The sequence below is a fragment of the Coptis chinensis genome, chromosome 2 (assembly GCF_015680905.1).
Source record: "Coptis chinensis isolate HL-2020 chromosome 2, ASM1568090v1, whole genome shotgun sequence".
NCBI lineage: Eukaryota > Viridiplantae > Streptophyta > Magnoliopsida > Ranunculales > Ranunculaceae > Coptis > Coptis chinensis.
The window spans coordinates 6,179,211-6,206,893 of NC_141457.1; the positions used below are offsets into that span (position 1 = coordinate 6,179,211).

A 27,683-nucleotide genomic window follows, 5' to 3' on the forward strand; every position below is an offset into this window, starting at 1 on the left:
ATTCGTTGAACTTTTGAATAACATTGAGATGTAAGTAGATCAAGATGATATTTGGAAGATACTTTCCAAGTGATTTCACGCCATTCTTCAAGTAACGTCTTATCTCCCCCTAATGGCGGGAAAATTGTGTCATCAAATTGATAGTCTGCAAAGCATGTGGTGAAAACGTCACCAGTTAAAGGCTCGAGGTAATGGATAATTGACGGTGAATCAAATCCAACATATATATATACCTAGCCAATGTTGAGGCCTTATCTTTGTGCGTTGTGGAGGAGAGATAGGTGATGTGTAGTATTTTGGTGTGGGATGTTGAACACGTTCAAAACAAGCGAAAGAGAAATCAAGTTAGATTCAAATAGTTAGGAAGAGAAAATAATTTTTTTTTGTAGTTTGTTTTATACTACTTTAAACTACAAAGATAAATCTACAACTAAAAAGCAAGTAAAAGAAGATTGTTTGAGATATATGAAAGGTGGTAGAGATTGGAGAAACTAAACTCCACCTCAAGATTCTTTCAATGGAAGAAATACAACTAATTTGATTTCTACAATTAATCATAGATAACTAATTGTAATTTTGATCCCTTGTATTGAATTATTATCTCTTATAATCAATTCCAAGCATGTGTAGCTCCATTAACACTATATCTCTCTATGTATGCAATGAAATCCCTAGCATTTCTAGAGGTGAAAAAAAATCTCTTTTGTTTCCAAACATAAAAATGCCATAAATCCTAATGAAATCAAACTAATTAACTAAATTTATTACATCAAAATTCCTCTTGATGTTTCATTTAACTCTCCAATTGAGAGTGTTATTTCATTGTCATTGGAAGTTATACAATAACAAAGAAGTAATCATGAAAATGGAAGAAGAAATAAGTAATTTTTATTATTAAAAGTTGAGAATTACATTAATGGAGGTTAGTCCTCCATTAAAGCTAAAACTAGAACATACTTAGAAAAATAAGCCTTCTCAAATTGCTTCCCATACTTGATTTAAAAACAAAACAAGGGGGGAATCTCTACACATAATTGTCATACTTGTTTTTCTTATTTTCTTCCTTGATTTGTGCTCCATGTTTTGTGCCATAATTTGCTCCATGTTTCATGGTCCATGTTTTGTGCTCCATGATTTGTGCTCCATAATTTGTGCTAATTTGTCTTTGACTTGCTTCATGGGCCTTGAGATAGGACAAGCCCAACAAACAAACCCAAAGTCCAATGGGATTTAGTTAGGCCTTGGTGAGCTTCCAATGGGTCAAGTAGGAAGACTTTATCTCCAAACAATATTTTGACATTATTCCATGCTAAAATACAAGTTCTGCTGAAATTTGAACGTTACTTTCTGAAATATATAAAAGCATGAAAATACAATTATTTCACATTTATTAAACATATAATCAACCAAAATACAATGTCTCTACGAGGTTTATATTGCAATTTTTGGTGCTTATCAATAGGAGCAAAAACACTACAACTAAATGTTCGCAAAAGTGTAAGTTTATGGCTTCCAACACTAGTGATAGGATGATGCATAAATTGTTAAGTTTTTCATATGGTACCCATTCATTATGATATGATGTCTTTAAAGCTAAGTAAGTTTCTTCTATAACAACTTGAAAAACAATGCATTTTTTTATGAACATATGAATACCATTTGGTAACACTATATGAGCTCTTTCGGAGCCTTCAAAGATATATACCGGTCCAACTATAGTGGATATACATTGTATAGATTAAAAATCAATTCTAAGAAAAACTTCTGGTTTCTCAGTATAGTGTGTATTGTGGTATGAGACATAATCACTATCATGGATTCTAAGATTCATACAAAATTAAACTATATATAGTAACTATGCAATCACATAGTAATAACTAATTCATATAAATTCCAAACTAAAAATAATACCCAAAATACAAGAGATAAATCAATAGATCATATCCTATAACCTAATAAGAAAAATGTCAAACTTAAGAGCATTATAAAATACCAATCAAACGGTAATAATGGTAACTTTTAGATATTCTTGATCAACTAGTTTGGTATTGTTCCCATCATAGCATAAAAATGTTTTGTTATCACTTTTGGTGGGTTAAATTTAATTTTATGTTTGTATGTATATAATGAACTCGATCTACTAGAGTAAATATTTTATCAACGTACCTCTGCCGAAGATTAAGTAAAGCATCCATGTCTAAAAAGATACTACCGTGCAAATATTTATTAGTAGAAGTATTTATTCGAATATTACTAGAAATAAAAGCACATTAAATAAAACTTAAAGTTATAGTTAACAAATAACATGGAAATACGAAGCATGATAAGCAACTTCTGTACACTATTTTCTTCAGGTAAAGATTTTGTACTGGATGCTCGAGAACTATGATTTTTCAACAAAATCTCATTGTTCTGTTCTACTACCAGTAGAAAATATATTAATTTAGACTACTTCTTAAAGTCTCGTTCTCGACATAGCTACTGTAGGAGCATGTTTGAAGCATGAAACGTTGAAAACGTCTTTTTCATCATATTTTGCATCGGTAAATTTATCTCAACACAATTTCAGTTGTGTGGTGATGCTCATTGCAAAGTTGCACTTTGTGATAGATTTATAGTCCTGCACACGCAGGTTTATCCAGTCATAATGACTTTTGGGGAGGATCATTGTCTTCTGGTGATTGTATCTTTCTTTTAGGTTTTGTCACAGTTCAAGTGGGTCTTTCACTGTCAAATACTTGGACTTCAAGCCTTCATTAAGGTGATGCCTTAGAAAAACCATTAATTGCCTTGGCATAGTCCCGTGGGGTTTCCGTGTTGCCAGTCCTAATTGTTTTCCACATACTTTTTGTTTGTAAATGTATTTCAGCATCCAATACCCATGACAAATAATTCTCACCATTTATGCTAAGAGCAGTAAAATCTAATTTGGCGATGTTCGACATTTTTCTGACTAATAATTCATAAAACAAAATTATATAATTACGAGGTATTCATGTATGGTTCAAGTATAAACCGCAAAAATACATACACGCGTAATATAGTCATGCCCAATAGTCATGCTCAACAACTCTATTTTCATTTCTATAAATACAATATCTTACAAACATATTTCAATCATCACCTTCTCTTTTCATATCATATTTACGTATTCTAATTTTACTTGTGCTACATGGATGAATTAGAGAAACTGTATAAGAATGATATAAAAGACACAACTATGGTCTTTATGTTAACGCTTTTCATATGTGCTATTTTGTTGCTAATGAAGCTAGTATTAAATAATGTCTACATTCATGTAAATTTATATTCTCTTTGTTTGAATAAAGTACGTAGTACGTATCTTTGTTGCTTGCATTGTGTTCATTTTCAACATATTAATATTTAATACCATGTGTATAAATGTGTTACTATTCACGTAATCATTTTCAAATAAATTGTGTGCATATATACTGTGTACATGTATTATTTTTCAAGAAAATAAATGATTACCTGTGATGCGAGAGATTCACAAATTATTGAAAGAAAAACGAAACCAGAAGAAATGAGATTTCCTTATCAGCTTAGTGTTGTGTATCCAGCTTGTTGGAGTACACATAACATCTTGGTTAGAATCAGAGTTTGGGTTTCCCATACTCAAACCATTCTTTTGTATTTTTCTCTTTATTAATATATTTAAACTTACCTAGCAAAAAATTATCAGCTTAGTAATGTCCACCAAAAGAAAAAGAAATGCTATCTCAACCTTGTAATATCCACCGTGTTAAAAAAAAAGGTTGAAGAATTACTTGAAAATATAGTTTTGATAAGACCATAAGCTAAAGTGGTAGAACTAGTCATGTTGATAACGTGTTATAAAAGAATAAAATTTTTGTACAGTAACAAAACTATTATACTTAAGACAACATGTGTTATATAGTGACCACTTATTATTTTGTTTAATTTCATAACAATAAGTGATTTATTTGGGGTCTTTTAGGTTTTGGTCCTCCTAAATAATGGGTATTTGGAGTTTGGTCCTCACTAATCGACTTATTAGGTTTTGGTCATCCTAAATCGTCTTGACTAATAGTCAACCAAGTTGACTGTCACAGGCTGTTAGTTAAAATGATTTAGGAAGACCAAAGCCTAATAAGTCGATTAGTGCGGACCAAACCCAAATACCAATTATTTAGGATGACCAAAACCTAAAAAATAATGAATTATACTTGAAAGTTGTTTTTTTCTTCGCTTATTTTCGGCTATATTACAATATAAGAGGCGCATATAAGAAAGCGTCCCTTACTTAGTGCAACAGTGAGTTCTTACATTGCTTACCTTAGTGATAATGGTGAATGTTGAACATCTATTACTTTTAAGAGGGTATGCAACTGAAAGCCTTGTCTTGATTCCAGCTTGTGAGTAACTTCATATCTGTTCCATAACTTATCTGTCATATTCACATAATCATTTTTAAATAAATTGTGTGCATACTGTGTACGTGCATTATTTTTCAAGAAAATAAATGATTACCTGTGATGCGAGAGATTCACAAATTATTGAAAGAGAAACAGAACCAGAAGAAACGAGATTTCCTTATCAACTTAGTAATGTCCACCAGGATAAAAAGAAATGCTATCTCAATCTTGTAATATCCATCGTGTTTAATCAATTTAAATACAAAAAAATAACTTGTCGAAGAATTACTTGGAAATATAGCTTTGGTAAGACTATAAGCTAAAGTGGTAGAACTAGTTGTGTTGATAATGTGTTATAAAAGAATGCAATTTTTGTACAATAACAAAACTATTACACTTAAGAGTTCGATTCCTCTATAACCGGGTACAGAGATGAATCTCTGTAACCGTGTTATTACACCGTTAGATCTGTGCCGAGATACACAACACATAGATGTCGAGGTCGAGGTCGAGGTCGAGGTCTGTATTTTGAGACGATCCAACGGTACAATAACACGGTTACAGAGATTCATCTCTATACCCGGTTATAGAGGAACCGGACTCTACACTTAAAACAACATGTGTTATATAGTGATTAGGGCAGGGATCGAGTCGGATATGGCTATATCCGAATCCGAATAATTTCACAGTATTCGAACCCAAATCCGACCCGACTAACCCGATCGGATAACACTAAAAATTAAAAAAAAAACTCAAAAATTATATCCGAACCCGAACCTGAACCCGAATATATAAACGGATATGAAAATCGACTCGAACCCAATGTATTCGGTAATCAAGTCGGATCAGATTCGGGTCTACCTGACCCGATTCCCTGCCCTAATAGTGATCACTCATTATTTTGTTTACTTTGATAACAATAAGTAATTTGTTTGGGCTACCATGGGGCTAGTCTTCTGCTGCAATTTACTATAATTAAGAATCCCGAGAATAATTTGTTGAAACTGATGAGACCCATTGGAGAATCTTTGGCTCGAAATAATTGCAATGAGAGAAATTGACATAGCAATATGGATCAGCGTGTAAGATGATGAAAAGCTAGTTGAAAATCGAGTGCTTTATTGATATGCTAACGAATAACAAGACAAGTCCAACCAATGTTAACCGTGGCCCATGGGCACATCATAACATTAGCCAAACTGGGCCGGGTAATATGGAACCACACTATAAATTCCAGGCGTCAGAAAATTACACCTAAGTTGCTTGCAAATGGCGGAACCTGAGAGCAGCAAAGAATCCTCAATGTCATCATTTTCGAAATCAGGAATATATCGACTCGATTCCAATAACTCGAACAACCACATCATTTATTTCATTGACCCAGTCCGAATTCTAAACCGTTCCTATACACGTTTCCAAGTCTCTCCTTTTAAATACTACTCTCGTTTCCTCAAACCAAAACACGAACAAGGGCAAACTAGGGATTCCGAAAATTTGAATAAAAAAAATCGGAAAAAAAGAAAGTTTCACCGGCTTAATGAACGAGAACTTGTTGCTGATCAACGTCATCAGGTAATTAATTAATTATTATTATATATATTATTGGTGTTTTATGGAAATTATGTTTGGTTTTGTTAGGAAGCGAGGTCGTTGTTGTTGAATGCACACGAGGTATTATTACGAGATAAAGAGATTTTATCGGTATTATGCAATTTACGAGATGATGATGATGTGTGTTGTTTAAGTGGAACAAAAGATGGGCCGTGTTTTATTGAACATGGAAGTGTTTGGCAAGCTCCTATGTATGAGATATGTCTTCATTTTTGCACTGATGACGGAGGTCAGTCTTGTTGCATAAAAATACCAATGTCATTACACAGTCAATGCGACTTATTATGTTATTTCTCTCTGTTTTTGTTATTAGGTTCTGCTCTTGTTCAGTTTGATCAACAACAAGTGGTGCCACTATATAATAACTTAATTATTAATGATACTAGTGAGGATGTGGAGGCTGCGACTCTAGACAACTGTTACATAATACCAAGAGAGAGCTGCTTCCACATGGTATGAAATTGCCTTCCCACTCCCCAGTTTTTCCGTTCTAATTATGTCTTATGTGTTTATATTGTCCTTTTTGTTTGGATCATGTTCAAGTCTAACTTGGAGCAGCTTCATGCCTTGGTCCCTGGTAATTCACTAATTTTGCATATTTAAATCCTTGTTTATCTGTGTCATCGTTTTTTGTGTAACCACTGTCTTTGTGCGACCCATCAGTTGACCATGCTGTATTGGCACGTACAAGTATTGAACGTGCAAAGATCTGACCCCACCCATCTTATGGTTCCCTCTCAGGAGATCTGCTTTGAACAGACCCCATTGAGTGCTTATATTCTTTGGATTTGTCGAGGTGTCCAATTTTTTAAAAGACGTATGAATTTTTTGATTGGTTTCCGGCCATAAAAAAGTAGCTATTGATCTAATGGTCAAACCATCAGTGGAGGGCCTCTCTGAGAGCACATACTCATCTTCAGTAGTGTGCTGGGTAGTTGTCATTTGGATCGATCGGATGGGTGCCTTGGGTGTTTTTATTAGAAGTTGGCATCTTTTTCGTCCTTCAGTTACTTTTACTCTGAAGAGTAAAGCAATAATGCTACTTATGCCCATAGGGGTCTGGAGTTAATATTCCAGCATATTTTTCTGCAGATAAACCAGATACTGGGTTCAATCTTATTGTCATAGATCCACCTTGGGAAAACAGAAGTGCACATCAGAAATCAGTGTATGCATATTTTCAATCTTAGAAATCTTATAAAGTGTTGGTTACTCAGGGATTAACTTGCCAAGGAGCTTTTCCTGTGTCGTTCCTTAGTTATAGGATATAATTTTCTACTGGTGTCTTAACGTTGTACGTTGTAGAACTAGTAACTAAAATATTGCAGTTTCCACCCCACTCCCTGTGCATATTTGACTTAATTATATATTGAGACACACACGCGCACACATATACATGTTTCAATAAATGAAAATGTTTCATATAAATCTGCATTAAGTTCTTACTTTATTCACTACCAGATTGTCAATTGACTTATTAGTAATAAAATTGTTTCAATATGCTAGTGTTACTCATCTATGGAACCAGTATTGCTTTGGTCACACTTTAGAAGCTAAATTAGTCTACGGTCTATTTGTCTTCAAGTAGGGATTTGCGAAAACTATGTGTACTGAGGGGAATTATACTCTAAACCATTGCAGGTACCCCACGGTGCCTAATCGATACTTTTTGTCTCTTCCTATTAGCCAACTCACTCATACACAAGGATCCCTTGTGGCCTTGTGGGTTACCAATAGAGAAAAATTGCGGCGTTTTGTTGAGAAAGAATTATTCCCAACGTGGGGTGTAAGCTATAAAGCTGTCGTTTACTGGTTGAAGGTCAAAGTTGATGGATCATTGATTAGTGAGTTAGATCTTTTTCATCATAGACCGTATGAATGCCTTCTTCTAGGATATCGCCATGGAAAGGTGAGTTTGTGGTTACAGTGTACATAACCTTGATTGCATAAACTTTGTACATAATTACGGTGTTTGATCTTTTGTAGGGAATGGATTCTGAGCCTTTAACAACTAAATCTCTTCCAGAAAATCAAGTTATTATCAGTGTCCCTGGTGATTACTCTAGGAAACCACCGATTGGAGGTATTCTCAACTTGCACTTTAGTGTTGTTAGAGGTATTGGGTCCACATGGTTCTATTAGATTCCTATTAGTAAAAATTGTGTTTACTCTTTTGTTTGTCTGTATATCTTGTAACTAAGTTTCTCAGTTAGTTGCACTGTATGTCTGTACTATGGTTCTCTATATATTATTACAAGATTGTATACTAGCATCAGCGATATTAGGCTTTCTCATACTTTGTCCCTCCCCTAAAAAATTATTATTAGGGTTCTTTTAGTTTTCCGTAAATGGTAGTGAAGCATTTAAAGTGCTTGATTCTGTTTTGGTTTTAGTTTGTTACATTACACAAGAATCAAGAATCAACTTCTAATTTTCTCCCCCAAAATTTTATTTCTGTTATGCATCAACCTTAAATTCATCAACAAGGCAGAAGGAAGAAAGACCAGCGAGAGATAGAAATGACGATCACTAGACTAATAGCTAATGGCTAAGATAAAGAAACTATTGGAAGCTAACGATCAGTCCATTTTTCAATACTTACTTGATGAAATATGGACCAAAGTTTTAGAAGTAGGAATAGAGAAGACAATCTTAACCCACACCGACCTCGCATTTTTCATAGACATGCAATCATTTCAAGAACTTATCCAACAACGATAACCTTTGGTCGAATCTACAAGCTCGAAATTTCCCACAAGATATCAAACAATATATGTCTTCTTATGAATTATTCCCTATTATAGGAGTCTTAGATTTTCTACAGGAATTGAACTCCCTTTTGTTTAATCATGATGACCCGTTAGTTCTTGATACTTATATTTGTTCATTTCCAGTACCTTTGGTTGGCGAGTTTAAATCTCTCTTTTAAGAAGTTGGTTTACAAATATAGATTTGGGAAGCAGAAAAGAGTTGAGATTTCTCTTGAAAGACATATGTTGAATGATATGAGGAAGAAGTTGCATGTGGCAAAAAGTCGCATGACACGTTCGAGACGTCACTTAATTGAGAACATGAATGCCGGGCAAATGGTCCATCCGAAAAAGTTAAGTACGTGTTTATTGTGTTTACTTTCAGTTTTAATGTTCTTGTTATTGTTTTTATTGTAAATAATTGTCATGGTTGTTGCGGTAACTATATATTTTAGGAAACTTTATTATGTTGAAATTTTGAATCAGTAGCCGAATTTTGTGTATGACATTATGACATGCCTAAGCTAGAAGATTAGAAAATGGGGTTTGAGTTGATCATATTCAAGGTGGTTATTAACTATTTTTCTTTTTTTAAGGATCGAGTTGAATTTCATTAACAAAGGAAACCCCTTAAAACTTACAAGTACATGGTACTCCCACCAGCTAAAAGACCAGAAAAAATACCACACCAGAGCCCAAAGGAACCCTGTTATATATCTTTACAAACATACTTTACCTACATAAATGCCCAACCTAGGAAGCACGGATACGGATACGCGACACGGATACGACACGACACGGATACGCGGACACGACATTTTTCAAAAATATAGGATACGGATACGTCATGGATACGTTTGAATAATATATATATATATATATATATATATATATATATATATATATATATATATATATATATATTTCACCAAATTCAAATTAAAATGGCAATTCTACTTCATAAAATGACCAATTCAAACACATTAAGCAAAGAACTTTGTATAAGTGTATAACACCGCAAGCAAATGCCAACAAAAAGTTCAAAACAATACAATGGATTTGTCAATCGAGTTGTCCAACTTCAACTAAGTCATTTTCTACATCTTAATTCACTTCATCTTTATTCTCTTGCATCTCTTCTTATCTTGGATTTTATTTCACTTTTTTTTTTTTGAAGTTCAAAAAAAATTTGTGAGATTACTATTCAGCATATCCATACGTATCCCCCAGCGTATCCCCACGTATCCCCCAGCGTATCCCCACGATCGGAAAATAAAAATTAATTAAAAAATCAGATACTCCAAATTGCGTATCCGACACGTATCCGAGGCGTATCCGGGCGTATCCGTGTCGGATACGTATCGGACACGGATACTTCACCCATATAGAAGTATCCGTGCTTCATAGTGCCCAACCAGCCTACTAAGGACATTTTTTTTAGCACATAACCAATCTCGCCTAAATGTAGCAATACTGAAGAACTAATTAGATACGGTGTATATATCTATCACATTATAAAATGAAATCTCACTAAGTCACACATAGGCACATGTAGAGCGAAAATTGTTAGTCGACAATCTCTATCTTCTAGCTTAGGCATGCCATAATGTCATATACAAAATTCGACTATTGGTTCAAAGCTTCACCATAATAAAGTTTCCTAAAATATGTAGTTACCGCAACAACCATGAAAATTATTTACAATAAAAACAATAACAAGGACATTAAAACTGAAAGTAAACACGTACTCAACATTTTTGGATGGACCATCTGCGGCATTTATGTTCTCACTTAAACGACGTCTTGAACGTGTCATCTGACTTTTTGCAACATGCAACTTCTTCCTCATAGCATTCAACATGTCTTTTAATAGAAATCTTGACTCTTTTCTACTTCTCAAATCTATATCTGTAAACCAACTTCTTAGAATAGTTAGACTCATCATCCAAAGGTTTTGGAAATTAACAAATATAAGTATCGAGAACTAACGGGTCGTCATGATTAAACAAAAAGGAGTTTAATTCCTATAGAAAATCTAAGATTCCTATAATAGAGATTAATTCATAAGAAGACGTATTGTTTGATATCTTGTGGGAAATTGAGCTAGTAGATTAGACCAAAGGTTGTCGTTGTTGGCTAAGTTCTTGAAATGATTGCAAGTCTCTACGAAAAATACAAGGTCTGTGTGGGTTAAGATTGTCTTCTCTATTTTTACTTCTTATACGTTTTTCCATATTTCATCAGGTAAGTATTGAAAAATGGACTGATTGTTAGCTTCCAATAGTTTCTTTATCTTAGCCATTAGTCTTGTGGTCGTCATTTCTATCTCTCACTGGCCTTTCTTTCTTCTGCTTTGTTGATGAATTTAAGGTTGACACATAACGGAAAGAAAATCTTGTGGGGGGAAACAATTTCGACACAAGAAATTTTTTCTCAAAAAGAAACACAATTTTCTCAATTTAGGAAAAACAATGTTTGGTATACAAGAACTCTTAATCTAGACACAACTTCTAATCTTTTTACAAACCCTAGATTGCATTGTTCTTCCCCAGTTGGAAAAGTTGCTTCTCAAACTTGCCACAGTATGTTTTATCGGTATTGTTGAAGTTCATTAAATCAAGAGATGAATAGATCCAAGAGAATTACAAGTATAAAAGTACAATGGGTCAAAATGAAGAGGAAGATAGTTTAGGGTTTTGATTTTGAAGGTTGGTCATCATTTTAATAAACAAATGCACTGTAGTTCTTAAAGTCATTTTAAGCACATTTGAATAGAGCATTGGTTTTAAGCTGAAAAGTGAAAAGACTCTCTGACTTTAAGTGTTGTAAATGATGTGGTGTACCTGTCCAAGTTCAAGCCTGTCTTATTTTATTGTTATTATCTTTTTTGCTTATTTTAATTATGTTGATCCACGTGTCATTAGTCTATTGGTTTGCTTTGTTGTCAAACAAACCCTAGCTTATAAATAAGGGCTTGTAATAGATTAGAAGGTTGGTTGATTTTGGATTAATGTAAAAATGTTAAGGCTGAGGCCTTTAGGGTTTATTCCCATTTCCTCTAATTGTAATTTAGGGTTCGATCTATTCAAATGATGTTGGATCAATTAATCGAAGCGTCCGCCGATTAGATCACATCATTAAGCCCTAAAATGTCCTAGATAATAGTTCCAAAGCGAATTGCGACCTGCACATGAGTGTCTAGTTCAATTGGTTGTGCACCCTCCCATCAGGAGGGAGGTTGTGGGTTCAAAACTCAATAGTGTCTTCTGGGGAGTTTTTTTTCTTGTAATTTTCCAATTCTTAGGGACTGTTTCTCTATAGCCGGTTACGGCTCCATGATCGACTACACTTCAGGGATGGTGACAATATCCCTTCGGGCCTGGTGGACCCTGATGTGGCTGCCTAGGTAAACTGGTCTCGATCCATAAATTTGTGAACGCTGCAAATTTCATCTTTTTCAGGCATGTTGATATGTGATTATTTGCAAATCAGGTTTTGAACTCGTTTCGATATGGTTGAATCACCCATTTTCCTTCAGTTTGTTTTTACTTTTCAGTTTTCACAAGTACACGGCTTGGCTTGCTTTGTGCCCTCTAGTGTTTTGGCATGCAACTTCAATCCCTGCCTTTGTTTCTTTCTTGTTGCACTGTAAACTGCAATGTTGTTTGCTGCTTCACTCCCTGGGCTTTGGGATGCAAGGCCATGTTCGTTTGTTTTTTTTAGAACTTCACATACAAATAGGTGGTTTTGCACTTGCTGAAGAGATGCTTGTTTCAAGTTCATGTTTGTGGGTGACTGGGTGCCTTCTTGTTGTTTGGTTTGAAGAACTAAAGGACTAGACTTTCAGTGGAATTTTTTTAAGTATGTTAAGTGCAATATACAGTGTGAGGGAGTGTTAGAAGATGTATTGTATTTCCAAGATGGGTGTATTGTCCGCTCAACATGGTCATGTCTTAGGAAACTTGATTCTGCCACGTACATCATTCCAGTCCTATTGATCTGCATTATCAAAAAGAGGCTGAAATCATGTAATTAAGTATCCCAATGTCCCGAACAATCTCAATTATCTCAGTATACACGACTATGCCTTTATACGTTTTACTATATGTTCTTGAAGTAGCAAACAACTTCAGTCATTCGTAGGTGTCATTTCATGAAAAAACTGTAGGATGTGTCATTATATTGATTATAAGGGTTATTGTAAGGCTCTTTAGTCTTAAATCCTTAACAACTTTCCATGTTGGTTTATCTCAAGTAAAGGTAACATATAGTTATTTGTGAAGTTTATTGTTTTCTCAATGAATGCTAGAGTTGCTACTGGATTATGCACCAGGTCCCAAACCTGCTCGTTGTATTGAACTTTTTGCTAGAGAATTGTTAGCTGGCTGTACATCATGGGGAAATGAGCCACTTCACTTTCAACATTCAAGATATTTTTTAAGCGATGCTACAGTTGAGTAATCTGCTGTGAGTCTGAGACTTAATTTTGTAAGGTCTCATTTTAAGAAGGTATGTCTCTAGATGCTACTCCAGGATATTCTCCAGTCTTTGAAGTTTTAACTACTAATTGTATGGTCTAGTGTACGGGCATATCCTTATAATCTGTACTACCTGGCTCTCTTCGGGATTATTAATGCTTACGGTATGTACATCTGCAGCAATTCCTAGAATGAGCCCTTTGATATTATTTCTGGCATCGGGCATAAAAGAAGCTTTGCTCTGGGAACTATTGATTATAGCGTTCAATTTATGCCTCTTTGAGCGCTAAATCCGTGTCGTTTTATTTCAAGTAGAGGTGTCATATAGTAAGCCAGGAGCTATTGTGCTTTTTACTTGCATGCGAGTTGCTACTGGATTATGCATCAGGGCCCAAAATTGCTCGCTGGATTGAAGTTTTTTGCTCGAGAACATTTGGCTGGATGGACTTGCAAAAGTGCAAAACTAACCTCTTTACATTCAATATTCAGGAGATGTAAGCAAGGAGACAGGTTGAGTAATGTGGTGGCTACTGACGAAGGGCCTTGAGTATTTTGTGAAATCTGGGTTGGTGTCTACGTTTCTATGGAAGTACCATTTAAGCACGAAGCTCTAATTTTATGCTGCAATTGTTTTGGTTACTGAGCTTTTTATGGGAAGGATACTGGAAGAAGACCGTAATGTACATCATAATATTTTCAATATACCCATCAAAAAAAAAATATATATTTTCAATATTTAGTACCACTTGGCTTTTGTGATTCTTAGTGCCTTCTGTACGTGTCTTGCATGTCTTAGGACGAGCAATCCGTAGTTAAATTGTTTTTGATGTCTTGATAAAGGGAAGATCCACTTGGCTAGAATATGGCGAAAGGGTGATTGCTTTACTGTTGTGCTATTGTGACGTATGGGCAGGACTCTTTGGTGGATCTTATTCCGACAAGTCTCTTCCTACAATTGATCTACGGTTCATTCCTACAATTGATCTACGGTTCAAGAACTTGGGAACACCCACTTGTCCACTGACTACAACTGACTCTCTTCTTGATGACACTGCAACCAGCTGAACCAAGTGAGTGGCATGTCATCTTTGTAATATTTGCTCTCTTGACTCTTGACTCTTGACTCTTGGTATTTTCGTCAGTATACGGTAAACTGCTAAAGTCTCTGCAATACTTTTCTGCAATTCAACAAATGATCATTCGCCATCGTGATATTGTGACCGACTAAATAGTTGAAATAAGAGTGAGGTTGGTTGGTTATTCCTTCACGTCAAAAATTCATGTTTGAATATCAGATTAAATTTGCTTAATTTCTCTCTGCAATAAATGATCTCCCAAGTCATCTATTCTAACAGTTCTACTTATTTGGTGACTTTAAGTCTTATTCAGTATACAAAAAAATAGTCTAATTCAGCATCAAGAAATATGACTTACAAAGGGAGGGGTTCTAGGGACATGTTTTATCTTGACACGTAAATAAATTCAAAATCGTTAGTACATTTATAAGTTTTAGATTAGGCTAATTTTTTGGAGATATGATTTCCTAATTATTCTAAACATTTCACAAATAATCAAAAAAATCAAAAAAATTTAAACTTGCCAAATGTATTATATTTCCATAAACCAATCAAAAAAAAAAAATAATAAAAAAAAAAAAACCATGGCCCAAAAAATTCACCTTTTTCATTCTCAATCATTCATTTCTTTTTCTTCTCACAAAATTCTATTTTTTTTTATCACTTTATTTTAGTTTATATTAATTTAGAATGGTTATTTATCTATTGACTTAAACAAATGGTTCATATGTATGGTGCATATAAATGTCAAAAAATATGATGATTTTTTTTTTATAAAGAAAAAATATGATGGCTTGTTCGCACTTGCGTCCAATTCAATTTTTTTGGGGTGTTAAGGTTTATTATTTCTTTATTGATTTGATTTGTTTGTGAAAATATATGTAAGTTTTTTTTTTTATTTATTTGTTACTATTTTTTGTATTAGCTATGTAATTAGCTAGATAAGTTATTTATAATTAATTTGTTTCTATTTTTGTTTTTTGATTTTTGGAAAGAAAAATATAATTTAGATGTCACGGTAAGGTAAGATATGGAGTCCCGGAGTTGGACTTATTAAGGGAGTCTAAATATATTTTTTGCTGAACAAATTAACACCGTCCAAATTATGTAATGAAAATCACGTTTATGGCCATTTCAGTGAACTGAGTGAACTTTGCAATCAAGTTCATTTGTCTAGGAAATAACTATGTAATAAAAATCCAAATGTCTTCCTAATATTGTAATCAGATTCTCCTTGATTTTAACAATATTAGGTATGACCATGATCCATGAATAATAGCTAAATGATAACGACGAAGTTAAGACATTGACGCATTCATGGAAATATCATAATCAGTTCTGTCTGTAAGCAATGTAATTTGCAAGAGCAACCAATGGTGCTGCTTTCACAGGGTCGAAATCAGATAGTTGTTCTTTTGCCTCTTTGTTCAGTTTGTCTGCAAATGCTTTCGACTTTTCAAGACCGATAAGTTTTGGGTACGTAGTCTTGTCACTCATCAAGTCTTTCCCAGCCGTTTTACCCAATTCTTCAGAAGACTTTGTAACGTCAAGAATGTCGTCCACCACTTGAAATAATAATCCAATACACCTCGCAAATTTTCTCAACTTTTCAACTTCTTTATTCGATCCACCTCCTACGATCGCTCCCATTACGACCGATGATTCAAGTAAGACAGCCGTTTTATGAATGTGGATGTATTCGAGTTGGTCCAACTTGACGTCTGTTGCGCCAGTGGATCCAATATCCACAACCTGCCCAGCAACTAGACCTTCTGATCCTATTGATTTGGCTAATTCACTAACGACGCGAACAATCTTAAGAGGAGAAACTCCAACTGTAGCATTAGCAATGTGTTCAAATGCTAATGCTAGCAGAGCATCACCAGCTAAGACTGCAACACTTTCTCCATATACTTTGTGATTTGTTGGCTTACCTCGACGTAAATCATCGTTGTCCATACATGGGAGATCATCGTGAATCAAAGACATGGTATGTATCATTTCGGCAGCACATGCTGCTGGCATGGCTGATGCTTCATCTCCACCAACAAGCTCACAAGCTGCAATACAAAGAATGGGACGAACACGTTTGCCTCCAGCAAGAAGAGAATAGCGCATGGATTCGTGAATCTTTAGCGGTTCCTTGAGTAAAATCGCTTTGTCGAGAGCTTGATTCACAGAAGTTGCCTTTCCATGCATGTAAGAATCGAAATTGAAGGCGAAATGGACCTTCTTTTGTACTTCTTCTGCCTCTAGTGTCTCTTCCTTAGTAAGTACTGCTGAGATGGGAACATAAGAAGAAATTGATATTCTTTTGCTTCTTCTTTCCCAGTATAAATGAGAACTACGTCTCCTTTTAAGAAGACTCCCAATCGAGAAACCTGAAGGTGCTGATTTACTAGCATGGTTGAACTGGAAACAAGTTTGAGCACATGGAGAGTACATGTTCAATGAAGCAGTAGCTGATGAACTCATCTTTGGAAAAACCAAGTTTTTGCTCTGGAAAGGAACTTTTTGTTTCAAGGATGCACTGATGCTCTAGTGTTTTGTTCCTCAATCTAAAAGGATGCTTTGTTTTAGCTGACACTTTACAATACTTTGGGTTATTGGAATATTGCATATATGCTAAGTTTGTAAGGAATGAAGAGTACAGACAGAGAGACAAAACTTGAAATATGAGATTGAGGAATCAAAAAGAGCAACATATTAGTAGATGCCATTTTGAAACCAGCCATATTCGTATCTGTCCTTATTATCTGCCCAAAGAGTGGTGCACTGTGCTTGGGATGCTAAAGTTTTAAGGAAAGCCGGGCCTACCATTCTGTGGTAACTGTATAAACACTTAATTTGGTAAACTTGATTAGCTAATTTCGAGTTTGACCATTTTAGTTTGCGCAAAATAAGGTTAGCATTTAATTTAGGATTCCCGTTTTTTATGACTCAGGAATATATTTATTTAGTTTTCTGGCTCTCTTTTGGCAAAAAATAAATAAAAATAAAATAAACTCATCCAACAAAACAAAACAAAACAAGATGAGTCAAGGAATTGCTAGGATTCTGGACTACAACCAATCTGCATTGACAAACCACGCAAATTAATTAGTTTAGACTGTAAACTGTTCACTGTTGACATATTCTCCGACATTTTTAGGTGTGTTTCCCCTACGCCTAGGTTGTATGCCTCCCCAGTCAGCCTCTTCTTGATAATCCTCTAAAAGAGATTTTTCTCTTTCCTAGATATAGTATTATAATATGAGAGATAACTTTTTCTCTCTCCTACGTAGCTTTCTACAATTCTTTTTACTAGGCTACCACATTTCTTATTTTAGTACAGTTCTCCCAACTTAATTGCAATTCAAATTAGTCCCCACAAATTCAGCAAACATAATTATGTTTAACTAACAATTATTTCCTCAAAAATAGGAAAGAAATTACCACACAAATTCCGCAGTATAAAGAATATATCAATTATTTTCTAAAAAAAAAAGGAAACATGATCTTATTACCCCCACAAATTATATACTATAGATTTTTCTTCAATGTTGGAATTAAATATTAACATAAGCCATTTAACAAGACCGTACTCTTTTAGTACAACTCTCCCAACTTAAATGCAATTCAAATTAGTATGTACAATTATTTTCTAAAATATAATTATTTTTAACTAGCTATTATTTCCTCAAAAATAGGAAAGAAATTACCCCACAAATTCCGCAAAAATAATTATGTTTAACTAGCAATTATTTCCTCGAAAATACGTTAATCTGAAGCTCTCTCCTAAAAATCTTAAAAATAATTGGAAGTTTCGGAGAGAATAGATAATAGGCAATGAAGCCATGAAAGCACAATATAAAAGAATACAAATTGATCGGAAACTAGCATAACACGGTGATCATGGAAAGAATAATGTTAACTATGTCTTGGTTTTTATTATCAACAATATAAATGGACTTCATATTATTATTCTAAGACTATCTATTTGCAGCATAAACTGCGTGTATACAAACATGTCACATATGCATTATCTTACCCCAATGGTATTAGCAATTTAGTTATAGGTAAAGGCATAAAATCTGAGTGAGAGGATGTCGTCATAAAATTGTAGGCATTGACACCACCAAAATAAATGTGCATATTGGGACTTGAAATGAAACACACTCATTAAATTCAAAGTTGTAAAAGAATGACCATTGCATTAAATTAAGCAAGACTTGGCACCAAGACATCTCCATCTGCCCCTGTAAGTAGATTTTGATATTTCATGTTCGAATGGAAGAAAAGAATATCATTATTGTTGTGGCCAAGTAACCTCATTGCCAGTTAAGTAACCTTTTGATCGGAACCAAAAATTAAGCAAACAAAGTTGTGCTGCCTAGCTTATGAGTCAATTAGAGAAATTATATAATAGGAAAACACAAAACAGGACTCAATTAGAGAAATTGTGTGTTTGTCAAAAAATCATGAAAAAAGTCTAGAAACTATGTTCTGTACAGTTCAAGGACAATGGTCAAAACCACCAGAAGACACTGTGAAGATCAACTCAGATGGAGCAGTAAATACAGAAGGAGCTAGCTATGGTGGGGGTACTAAGAGACTACGAGGGAGCCCCATTGATCATTTATATGGGAAATTCTAACCTCAGATCTGTCATTATTCAAGAACTCAAAGGCATTGAAGTTGGTTTACTTGCAGCTCTATACATGAATTATAAGAAAATCATGGTAGAATCTGACTCCAAAAGGGCAGTACAAGTGATTAACAGGCCGGGTAGAGGAATGCCCTTGGTATTGTTTGGATTTGGTAGCATCTATCAGGATGTGCATGAGAAAATTCGAATTTGTGATAGTCTCTCACGTGTATAGAGAGAGGAATAGAATCGCTAACTGGTTGGCAAAGTCGAAAGTACTATTCGAATCATATATATATATATATATATATATATATATATATATATATATATATATATATATATATATATATATATATATATATATATATATATCATTGTGATGGTTTAGGCCCTTTTATAGCATTCCTCCTCTTACGTATGAGCTAAATGTAATAGTGGAGGAAGATGATGGGGAATGATGTATCAAAGAGCTTGAGTTGAATATTAATACAGGTTGGGGTCTGCCTAACACCTAAAAAAAAAACTATGTTCTGTTTGTGCTAGGTTCCATCTTAACATAGAATCCATTTGACATAACATCACAAAAACCTTGACTAGAAATGGGGCTTTTGCTTGGACTTCAAAGGGGCTTGGGGAATGAGATATATGGGATAGACTGATGATAGGCGTATTGGAGCATAGAACACACTTGGTCCAAATAAATACCTATTTTGAAATATTGACAGGTGGCCATCAGAATACCGCTAGGGATGAGATCGACCAACTTAACTTGGAAAAAGATCATAATTTATTCAAAATCTATAATAAGGAAATAAAGAAGAAGATAAATTGAGTAGGGCAAATACACAAGGAGACTTTTAATTGTTGAGATAGCTAAAACTTTTCGAATTAAGCTATCAAGTTTAATATTAAGGGGGCTGGGGGGAGATAAAAGAACTTGAATATTTTGTACTTATAACTTATAAGTTCTTACTACTATAAGTGTTTGCTACAGTCTGTACCTACATAGATTAATTGTGATGTATTAGTTGGGGTGTTCACATGTGGTGTCAGGAGTTGCTACCAAATGCGTAGTTAAAACCTTTTGTATATTAAAAGATTTAACTAAAGCATCACATTTTGTGTTCCTATTAGGAAATTCTCAATCTATAGGGGAAGTTTAAATCTTTTTAGTCTAAGGGATAAGGCGAAAAAAAAAAGTAATAAAAAATTATAGAGAAAAATGAGAGTAAGAGAGGCATATATATATGTGGTATATATCCATCCATATTGAATTGTAGATACATCAATGATATAATCATTTTTTATTGGACTAAATACAAATATAGGTCCTCTAATATATGAAATATAATAAAATAGAAAAGAAATCAAACAAGGGAGACAGATGACTAAGGATTCAAGCCCATAACACACGGTTTCATAAAATCCACACGATTTCATAAAATCCGTACGATTTTCCTGATCTAAATCGAGCAGGTTTTACATGAAGAAGATTTTGCTCAACATGTTCTATTCGATATGGGTAGGAGAAGAACCAGACTCGGTAGTCATACAAATTGGTTGATGATTTTGAAGAACTGGAAGTTGAAGAGGAGTCAACCGAGGATCATGGTAGTCGTTCACGAAAAGCCAAACTTTTAATCATTTTTAATGATAACTAAGTTATAAAGTCGGTTGTTGAATTGGACTCCTTATGGACATTACCTTGCGTATCAACTCCCAAACCAATCTTTTGCAACACCTTATCAATTCCCAAACCAATCTTTTGCAACATCTTCTCACTCAATGCGTCAAAATATTGTCATGCAACCATTTGGTAAGTTTACAATTACTTCGAAACAAAAAACGAAGTTAATATATTGTGTCTGACCACCACATCAAGACATAAATAGTACTACCACTACGACATACGTAATTTTGATGTCTAGAAATTATAGATTAATTTTATGAACAACACCACCAAAAACACAACTTAACAAGTAGAAGATGAGTCAATAAGCACAAGTGAATAACTAACATGTTGGTTACCAACATACTATTCTCAAGAATACCAAACACACAAAAAATATGACCAGCTAGCATCGGAATGGTACATATCAAATCCATGGGCGATCCTATTTTCTGAATAATAAGAAATAATAAATGGCTTCAGATGCATAAGTAGCCAACATGCAATGATTGATTAAGTGTTGTCAGAGCACGCAAAGAAAAAAATCTACCTACAATTCTAGAAAAGTATTACAAGAGATCAGTTATTGCCTGTTCAATTTCAGAGAACTTCACAAAAGAGTCCTCAGGAATTGACCAATCAAAGTAGTAAAGATTCTCCATCATCCATGCCTCTTAGGCAGGACACTGTTACCCATTTGGAGTTCCCAACTAAGAGCAATTTGTGCAGGAGTCTTCAATAATTTCTCTGACACCACTTAATCTTAGATGCTTACGCACAATACTCTTTACCCATGCTGAACCAGGGGAACCTAATGGTTAATATCCCTGCAAAGTGAAGGCCAGATATGGAAAAAAGCTCTGCAAAGAGGGGTATAATATTAAAGTTAGAAGCTTAAGTTCCTTAAAACTTATAACTCACGGATAGGTGTACTCCGTTCAAATGGCAAAAGGCACGCAACTGAGACTGTTGCCAAGCTGGGTGACATTCTACTTGATTGACAGCAGCAAAGCCACTTGAAACTTCCAAAAGCATTCCCAACTTTTATGACAAAAAAATTCTAATACCAATAGCACGAGACTTGCCAAAATCATAAAGACCCTCCACTGCTTTCCAAGGTACTAGGAAATTCAGGTTGGAAAATTCATGTGAATCTATTACAGTTTTCACACATGGGAAATTGTATTTGGTGGTTTTGAGAACAACATCTAGACAGGGATTGAGATTGTATATACCCCCACTTTGTGGCTCATTAAGCCCACGGATCCAGTCCAAATCAATTAAGCCCAAGCTACACCCAATAACTGGTCTATTTAATAATATGTCCAAGTTTATTATTGTAGAAAGATAAAGATAAAAGTTCAAAGAGATAACAATTCTTTTGACAAACAAACACAGTCCTCTTAGGACTCAATCTCTACTAATTCATAAGAAACATTCTCTCTCACAACAAGGAACTATGTTGAAACTTGATCCCTAGAGAGTAGATCTTAGGTATATAGGCAGTTATTATCTTGGTTCAGTTTCATCTCCCCTAACATCAATTTTCTCTGTTTATTAGTGTTTTTTTTATCATTTGCTATCGTTGTGTTGAAGCAGGTTACTGCCGAAACGTAATTGGCATCGTCTGTGGGTTTTTTAGAATCCATTATCACATGAAGCAATTAAGATGGTAAGCACAAGAAGCAGACCGAACTATCAACATACTCATCCTGCCAATTGGAATTGCAACCTTCGAAATTCAACTCAGCCAATGCAAGAACCGTTGAACAATTAAGTTGCTCCTAGTGGTATGATTAGTTTTCAACATCAAACTGCAGCACCGCCGCCACCACCACCGTCCTTAATAGTCTTGCAATAAGAAAACCTGCAAGTAGGTAATCCTCTACGTGGTCCGCCGTCCATCTATGTTGATCCTTCAGTTGATATGGATATGGACGTGGACATTACTCTCACACCAACTAACGGAACAGGTGATGGTAACAGCCAATACACCCCTAATACGGTTGAGCATGAGTTATGACTAGTCAACATTTTGAATAGGAACTTGAGAAGGAAACTCGCAAAGAGACAAAGGCCGGCGGACGATGTTGTTAATTTAACTACATCAAGGCAACCACACAGGAATGCATGCCATTCCAGTGTATGGGACCGTCTTGAAGATCCACTTATAGTCCTCAACAACGTACTACTTCTCAAGCACAATCAACAGTGCACGCTCTAAGAGTAATAACCTTATTACCCGAACTTATGGGGAGATTCAAATTGGTTGGGATAACTACTACCCTAGACATGTCTTATCGCAGACAAGAGCAACAAAACATGAAGGAGCGCTATAATTATATCGACCATCCTGCCAAGGGTGACTACTGGCCTAGACAAGCTGGTTACAGGAATAGAGAAAGACAATCACTGGTCGGAGCTAATTGTGCATACCGCCAAAGATCTCTAACTCCAATAAGAGACAATGGAAGGTATCCTTCTCCACATGGGCACGACCGAGAGCGTCTAGCTGTTCGTGCAAATACTTTAACTCTGATGGAACAACAATTGAAATAGTTGATTGCAAAAGAACTTAACGATAGAGAGTCAAGGGATGTCAGAATTTAAAATTTGATGGTCAAGGAAGGGTACTTGATAAGTTATGAAAAAACGTCATCTCAGACAGGTTTGACCTGACAGGGAAGACCGACATCCCAGATAGGTTCGACCTGACAAGGAAGGCCGACCTCACTGATTTGAGAAAAATCGCCATCCTAGACAGGTCCGACCTAACAAAAAAAAATATAGCATCACAGAAAAAACTATAAAGAAGACCATCGTCCTAGATCGGACGGACCTTACAAGGAAGGCCGACCTCACAGATTTGAGGAAAATCGCCATCCTAGATAGGTCTGACCAGACAGGGAATGAAAGTGTCATGGAAGAAAGTATAAGGAAGACTGTCATCCCAGTTTGGACCGACCTGACAGGGAAGGCCAACCTCGCATATTTGAGAAAAATTGTCATCCCAGACAGGTTCGGAGAGACAGGGAAAGAAGGCATCACAGAAGAAAATATAAGGAAGACCAATATCCCAAACGAGACCGACCTGACAGGGAAGGCTGACCTCATTGACCTGAGGAAAATCGCCATCCTAGACAGGTCTGATCCAATAGGGAAGGAAGGTGTCACTAAAGCAACTAGAGGGAAGACCACGATCCCAGATAAGCTACCAGCCTAGATAGGCTGGTTACACGCAAATAAAAAGACAATCTCCAGTCGGACCTGAACGTGTGTACCGCCTGAAATCTCCAACTCTTGTAAGAGATAATGTCAGGTGTCATCCTCCACATAGGCTCGATCGAGGGCGTCTGTTTGTTTAAATCTTCTGGATGAAATGGATTTCACCCCGCTTAACACGAAGTCCCTTTGATGTAACTTTCAAAAATAATGGTCACGGGCATGAAGAGCTTTGTCGTTTCTCAAGGGGAATTGGGTAAAGGAGTTACCTGTAATTTTGTAGGCTTATAGTACAACGCCGAAGTATTCAACTACGTTATCACCTTTCAACCTGGAATATGGTGCTGAATCAGTTTTATCCACATAGATGATTTCCAGTACATCTCGATGGTTGCTATTGAAATAGACTCAAACGATATTTTTTACCGTACCGTTACGAAATTCTTTTACATTTTTACATGTTATCTATCAAAAAAGACATTCAATTTCCATTCTCATATGTTTGGTTGCCCTTTATTACATTACTATATTTTTCTGTACTCTTCCTTTTAGCAATATTGTCATTCATTGGCATTAATTCCAAAGAGGTCATCCATATTATACCTTTTTCGGTCCAAGTATGTCGCATTCATGCCTGCTCGAAGAAAATCTAAGTCAATAAGATGGTTGTTCTTACTCGGTACGGTTATTGGGATACTCTCAAATTTTAATATCCGTGTGAATTCCACTACTACGGCAACGACGTTGTGTTTGGTCCAAGTGCAAGAATGACAACCTTACACCTGCGGAAAATTCCAGACCTTGCCTCACGTTTGGTACATGTGTTGTTACACCTGAATAGCTAAGGTCATTAAGGACCACTGTGGCCCCTTTGCCTTAGTTTTTTCAATGACAACAATGGGGGAGAGACTTACACTTTCTTACACTGATTTTATATTGTGGGCGTCTGTATTCCCCCATTATATCGCCATTATATTTTTGTATCAATATTACTTATCAACATGCAACGAACAACACAAGATCAAAAACAAGAAGTGATGTTGCATTTCCATTAAATGTTGATATTATTTTTTGCCAATAGCTTCTGCCAATAATTTTCGCTAATTATTTCAGTCAATTCCAATTATTTTCGCCTCCTTTCGCCAATAACTTCTGCCAATAATTTTTGCTAATTATTTTCACCAACTATTTCTGCTAATTATTTCCGCCAATAAACTTCCGCCAATACTTTTCGCCAATTATTTCCGCCAATAAACTTCCCCCAATTATTTCCGCCAATTATTTCCGCTCATAATTTTCGCCAATTATTTTGGGCAATAATTTTCGCCAATAACTTCCACCAAAAAATTTCGCCAATTATTTCCGCCCATAATTTTCACCAATTATTTCCCCCAATCATTTCCGCAAATAACTTCCGCCGATAACTTTCGCCAAAAATTTCCCCCAATTATTTCCGCCATAAACTTCCCCCAATTATTTCCGCCAATAATTTCTGCCAATAACTTCCGCCAAAAAATTTCGCCAATTATTTCCGCCCATAATTTTCGCCAATTATTTCCGCAAATTATTTCTGCTAATTATTTCCGCCAATAATTTTTACTAATTACTTCCGCAAATTATTTCCGCTAATAATTTTCGCTAATTATTTCCACTAATAATTTCCGCCAATAATTTTCGCTAATTATTTTTGTCTTTTGTTGCCAATAATTTTCATCTCATGTCATCGCCTACTGTCACCTTTGATAATGAGATTACGCACGCCAATATTTGGTAGCATTTATTCTATTTTATTTTTTTCTTTTAAATCGATGTTCTTCAATTTTTTTTTTCTATATTAAACTTCTTTGCCACATGGGCTTTGCCCATCCACCAAAGAGAGGGCGATGTATAGACCCCCACTTTGTAGCTCATTAAGCCCATGGATCTAGCCCAAGGGCTTAATCCTAGCTACACCCAATAACTGGTTTATTTAATAATATGTCTAAGTTCATTATTGTAAAAAGATAAGGATAAAAGTTCAAAGAGATAACATATAACATCCTGTTTTTTTTCCCCTAGTACCATAATAATAATAATAATAATAATAATAATAATAATAGATAAAAACCAAAAATATATGATAACTATTAGTTAAGGATAAAAGCCCCGTAGGTAAATAGATAACTTTCATCCTTGTTTTTCGGTGGGGGGTTTTAAAAACAAAAAGGAGTTCACACGTAGAGATTTTTACCCAGAAAAGAAAAAAGAAAAAAAGAAAAAAAAAGAAACGGAAATGAGAGTAACATCAGTACGGAGTTGCTGTATAAGAGTTAAAAGGAAAAGGTTTCGAACAAGGAATACTGTCTTCTTCGCGTTACAGTCGACTTCGGTCTTTCGGGGTTTTTCCGCTTTCGAAAATCTAGTTGTTCAATTTACAAACAGTGAGTAGTCTGAACATGTTCTTTTAAATTTTTACTGATCATATCTGTTAGTGATTTTTCTTATCTGATATTTTGGAACGTTGTGATAAAAATGTTGATTTGATAAAAAAAAGTTGTAATGGCCATTCATGCGAACTCAAGCCTCACTTTGAGTAGGCATAAATAGGATTCCTCGCATGTTCTCTGTAGTCAGTCAATGGTGGCCGACTTTTATAAATTTTTTGAAGTATTGCATCTATGCCAAATTCTTAATTTTTCCTGATTGTTATGCTGGGATGATGATGAGTATGTTGTATTAGTAGATGTTGGTTGTTGTTGGGTATTGTTGAAGCTCTGAAAGAGCAATAATGGCGTTAACTCTCAATTTGAGATTTAGGGGAAATCAAGTTTGATTATATAATAGTGTTGGGCTTTTGGTTGGGGATTGAAACCGAGTGGTTTCGGTGTGGTTTGATTGTTGTTTAAGTGCTATGAAGCTTTGACAGGAGCGTTAATGGCTTCGAAACGCGACTTCCGACGAGTGATGGAATTGGGTTTTAATGGTGTCAAAAGATTGGGTTTTTTGTGAGGAGTGAAACCAATGGGGTTAGAGTGGAGGAGGGTTAGTGGTTTGTGGTGGCTAATCGGTGGAGGTGGCAAGATGTGAGGAAGAAGAAGAAGAAGATAGCGATTTGTTCATTTCGTTTTTTTGGTGGGCTTGGGCCGAAATCAGTTATGTGGGCTTGAGAGTTATGTGGGCTTGAGTGTTTTATTCGTTTTTAGATTTCACTTATGGGCTTAAGTTTAGTTGGGCTTGGGAAAGGCTATAGACATTTGGGCATTAGTCTTTGGGTTTTTGGGTTAGATGCGTTTAGAACTGGTTGACTGCTGTTGACCAGGATTGAGTTTGACTAGTTGACCAGAGTTGACTTTGACTAGTTGACCAAGTTTGACTTTTAACTCGAATTATGATTTGGTCTATTAGTATTGGTCTAGGGCTATTAGCGTGCTTGGCTTTAGAATAAGGCCTTTATATATATACGTGTACGTGTATTAACTACTATGTAATATTTCAGTCTTTTATGATATACGACGCTATGACAATTAGACATCAATATAATTAATAACGCGTAAACAATAATACACGAAACAAGATACTCTTCCGTTCTCTGAAATAATATATGCAATAAAGTTCAATAATGCGTACACAAATTTACCACGCCCTTTTAGAACTCTCCACGCCTTAAGTTTTGGAAATGAGATTTTATGACTGATGATGTCATATGTTAGGTGGGCATTTATTGAATGTGCCATAAATAGCCCGTTAGCGTTATAAAGGGATATTCATTGAATGTGCCATGAATGACCTGTGTATTCATTGAATGTGTCATGAATGACCAGATTGTTTGGATTGCCCTAGAGAGGAACTAAGGTATTCGCCTTGCGGGTTA

At 35.3% G+C, this 27,683-nt stretch overlaps 1 protein-coding gene and 1 pseudogene across 14 annotated transcripts; one reads left to right on the forward strand and one right to left on the reverse strand.

Annotated features, from left to right (window-relative positions):
- The first annotated feature begins 5,563 nt into the window (after positions 1–5,563).
- Positions 5,564–14,496, forward strand: LOC147514562 (Methyltransferase MT-A70 family protein). 13 transcript variants are annotated; one of them, XR_015208685.1, is made up of 10 exons: positions 5,647–5,969; positions 6,036–6,237; positions 6,322–6,461; positions 6,552–6,585; positions 7,101–7,176; positions 7,650–7,917; positions 7,995–8,091; positions 8,959–9,116; positions 13,092–13,267; positions 13,417–14,496. XR_015208685.1 is itself a non-coding variant. In XM_086583983.1 (10 exons), exons 3-9 carry the CDS (start codon positions 6,198–6,200, stop codon positions 13,217–13,219), a joined length of 816 nt encoding a protein of 271 aa, XP_086440109.1. In that variant the 5' UTR covers positions 5,885–5,969; positions 6,036–6,068; positions 6,154–6,197; the 3' UTR covers positions 13,220–13,267; positions 13,417–14,496. The 13 variants fall into 13 exon arrangements, 10 of the variants coding, with proteins under 10 accessions (XP_086440105.1, XP_086440072.1, XP_086440080.1 ...); XM_086583983.1 differs by lacking the exon at positions 8,959–9,116 and having other exon boundaries at positions 5,885–5,969; positions 6,036–6,068; positions 6,154–6,237; positions 7,995–8,124; XM_086583946.1 differs by lacking the exon at positions 8,959–9,116 and having other exon boundaries at positions 5,636–5,969; positions 13,068–13,267.
- Positions 14,497–15,480: 984 nt separating this feature from the next.
- Positions 15,481–17,207, reverse strand: LOC147514563 (geranylgeranyl pyrophosphate synthase, chloroplastic pseudogene; annotated as a pseudogene). Its single transcript, XR_015208701.1, has one exon. The product of XR_015208701.1 is annotated as a geranylgeranyl pyrophosphate synthase, chloroplastic pseudogene (transcript).
- Positions 17,208–27,683: the final 10,476 nt, after the last annotated feature.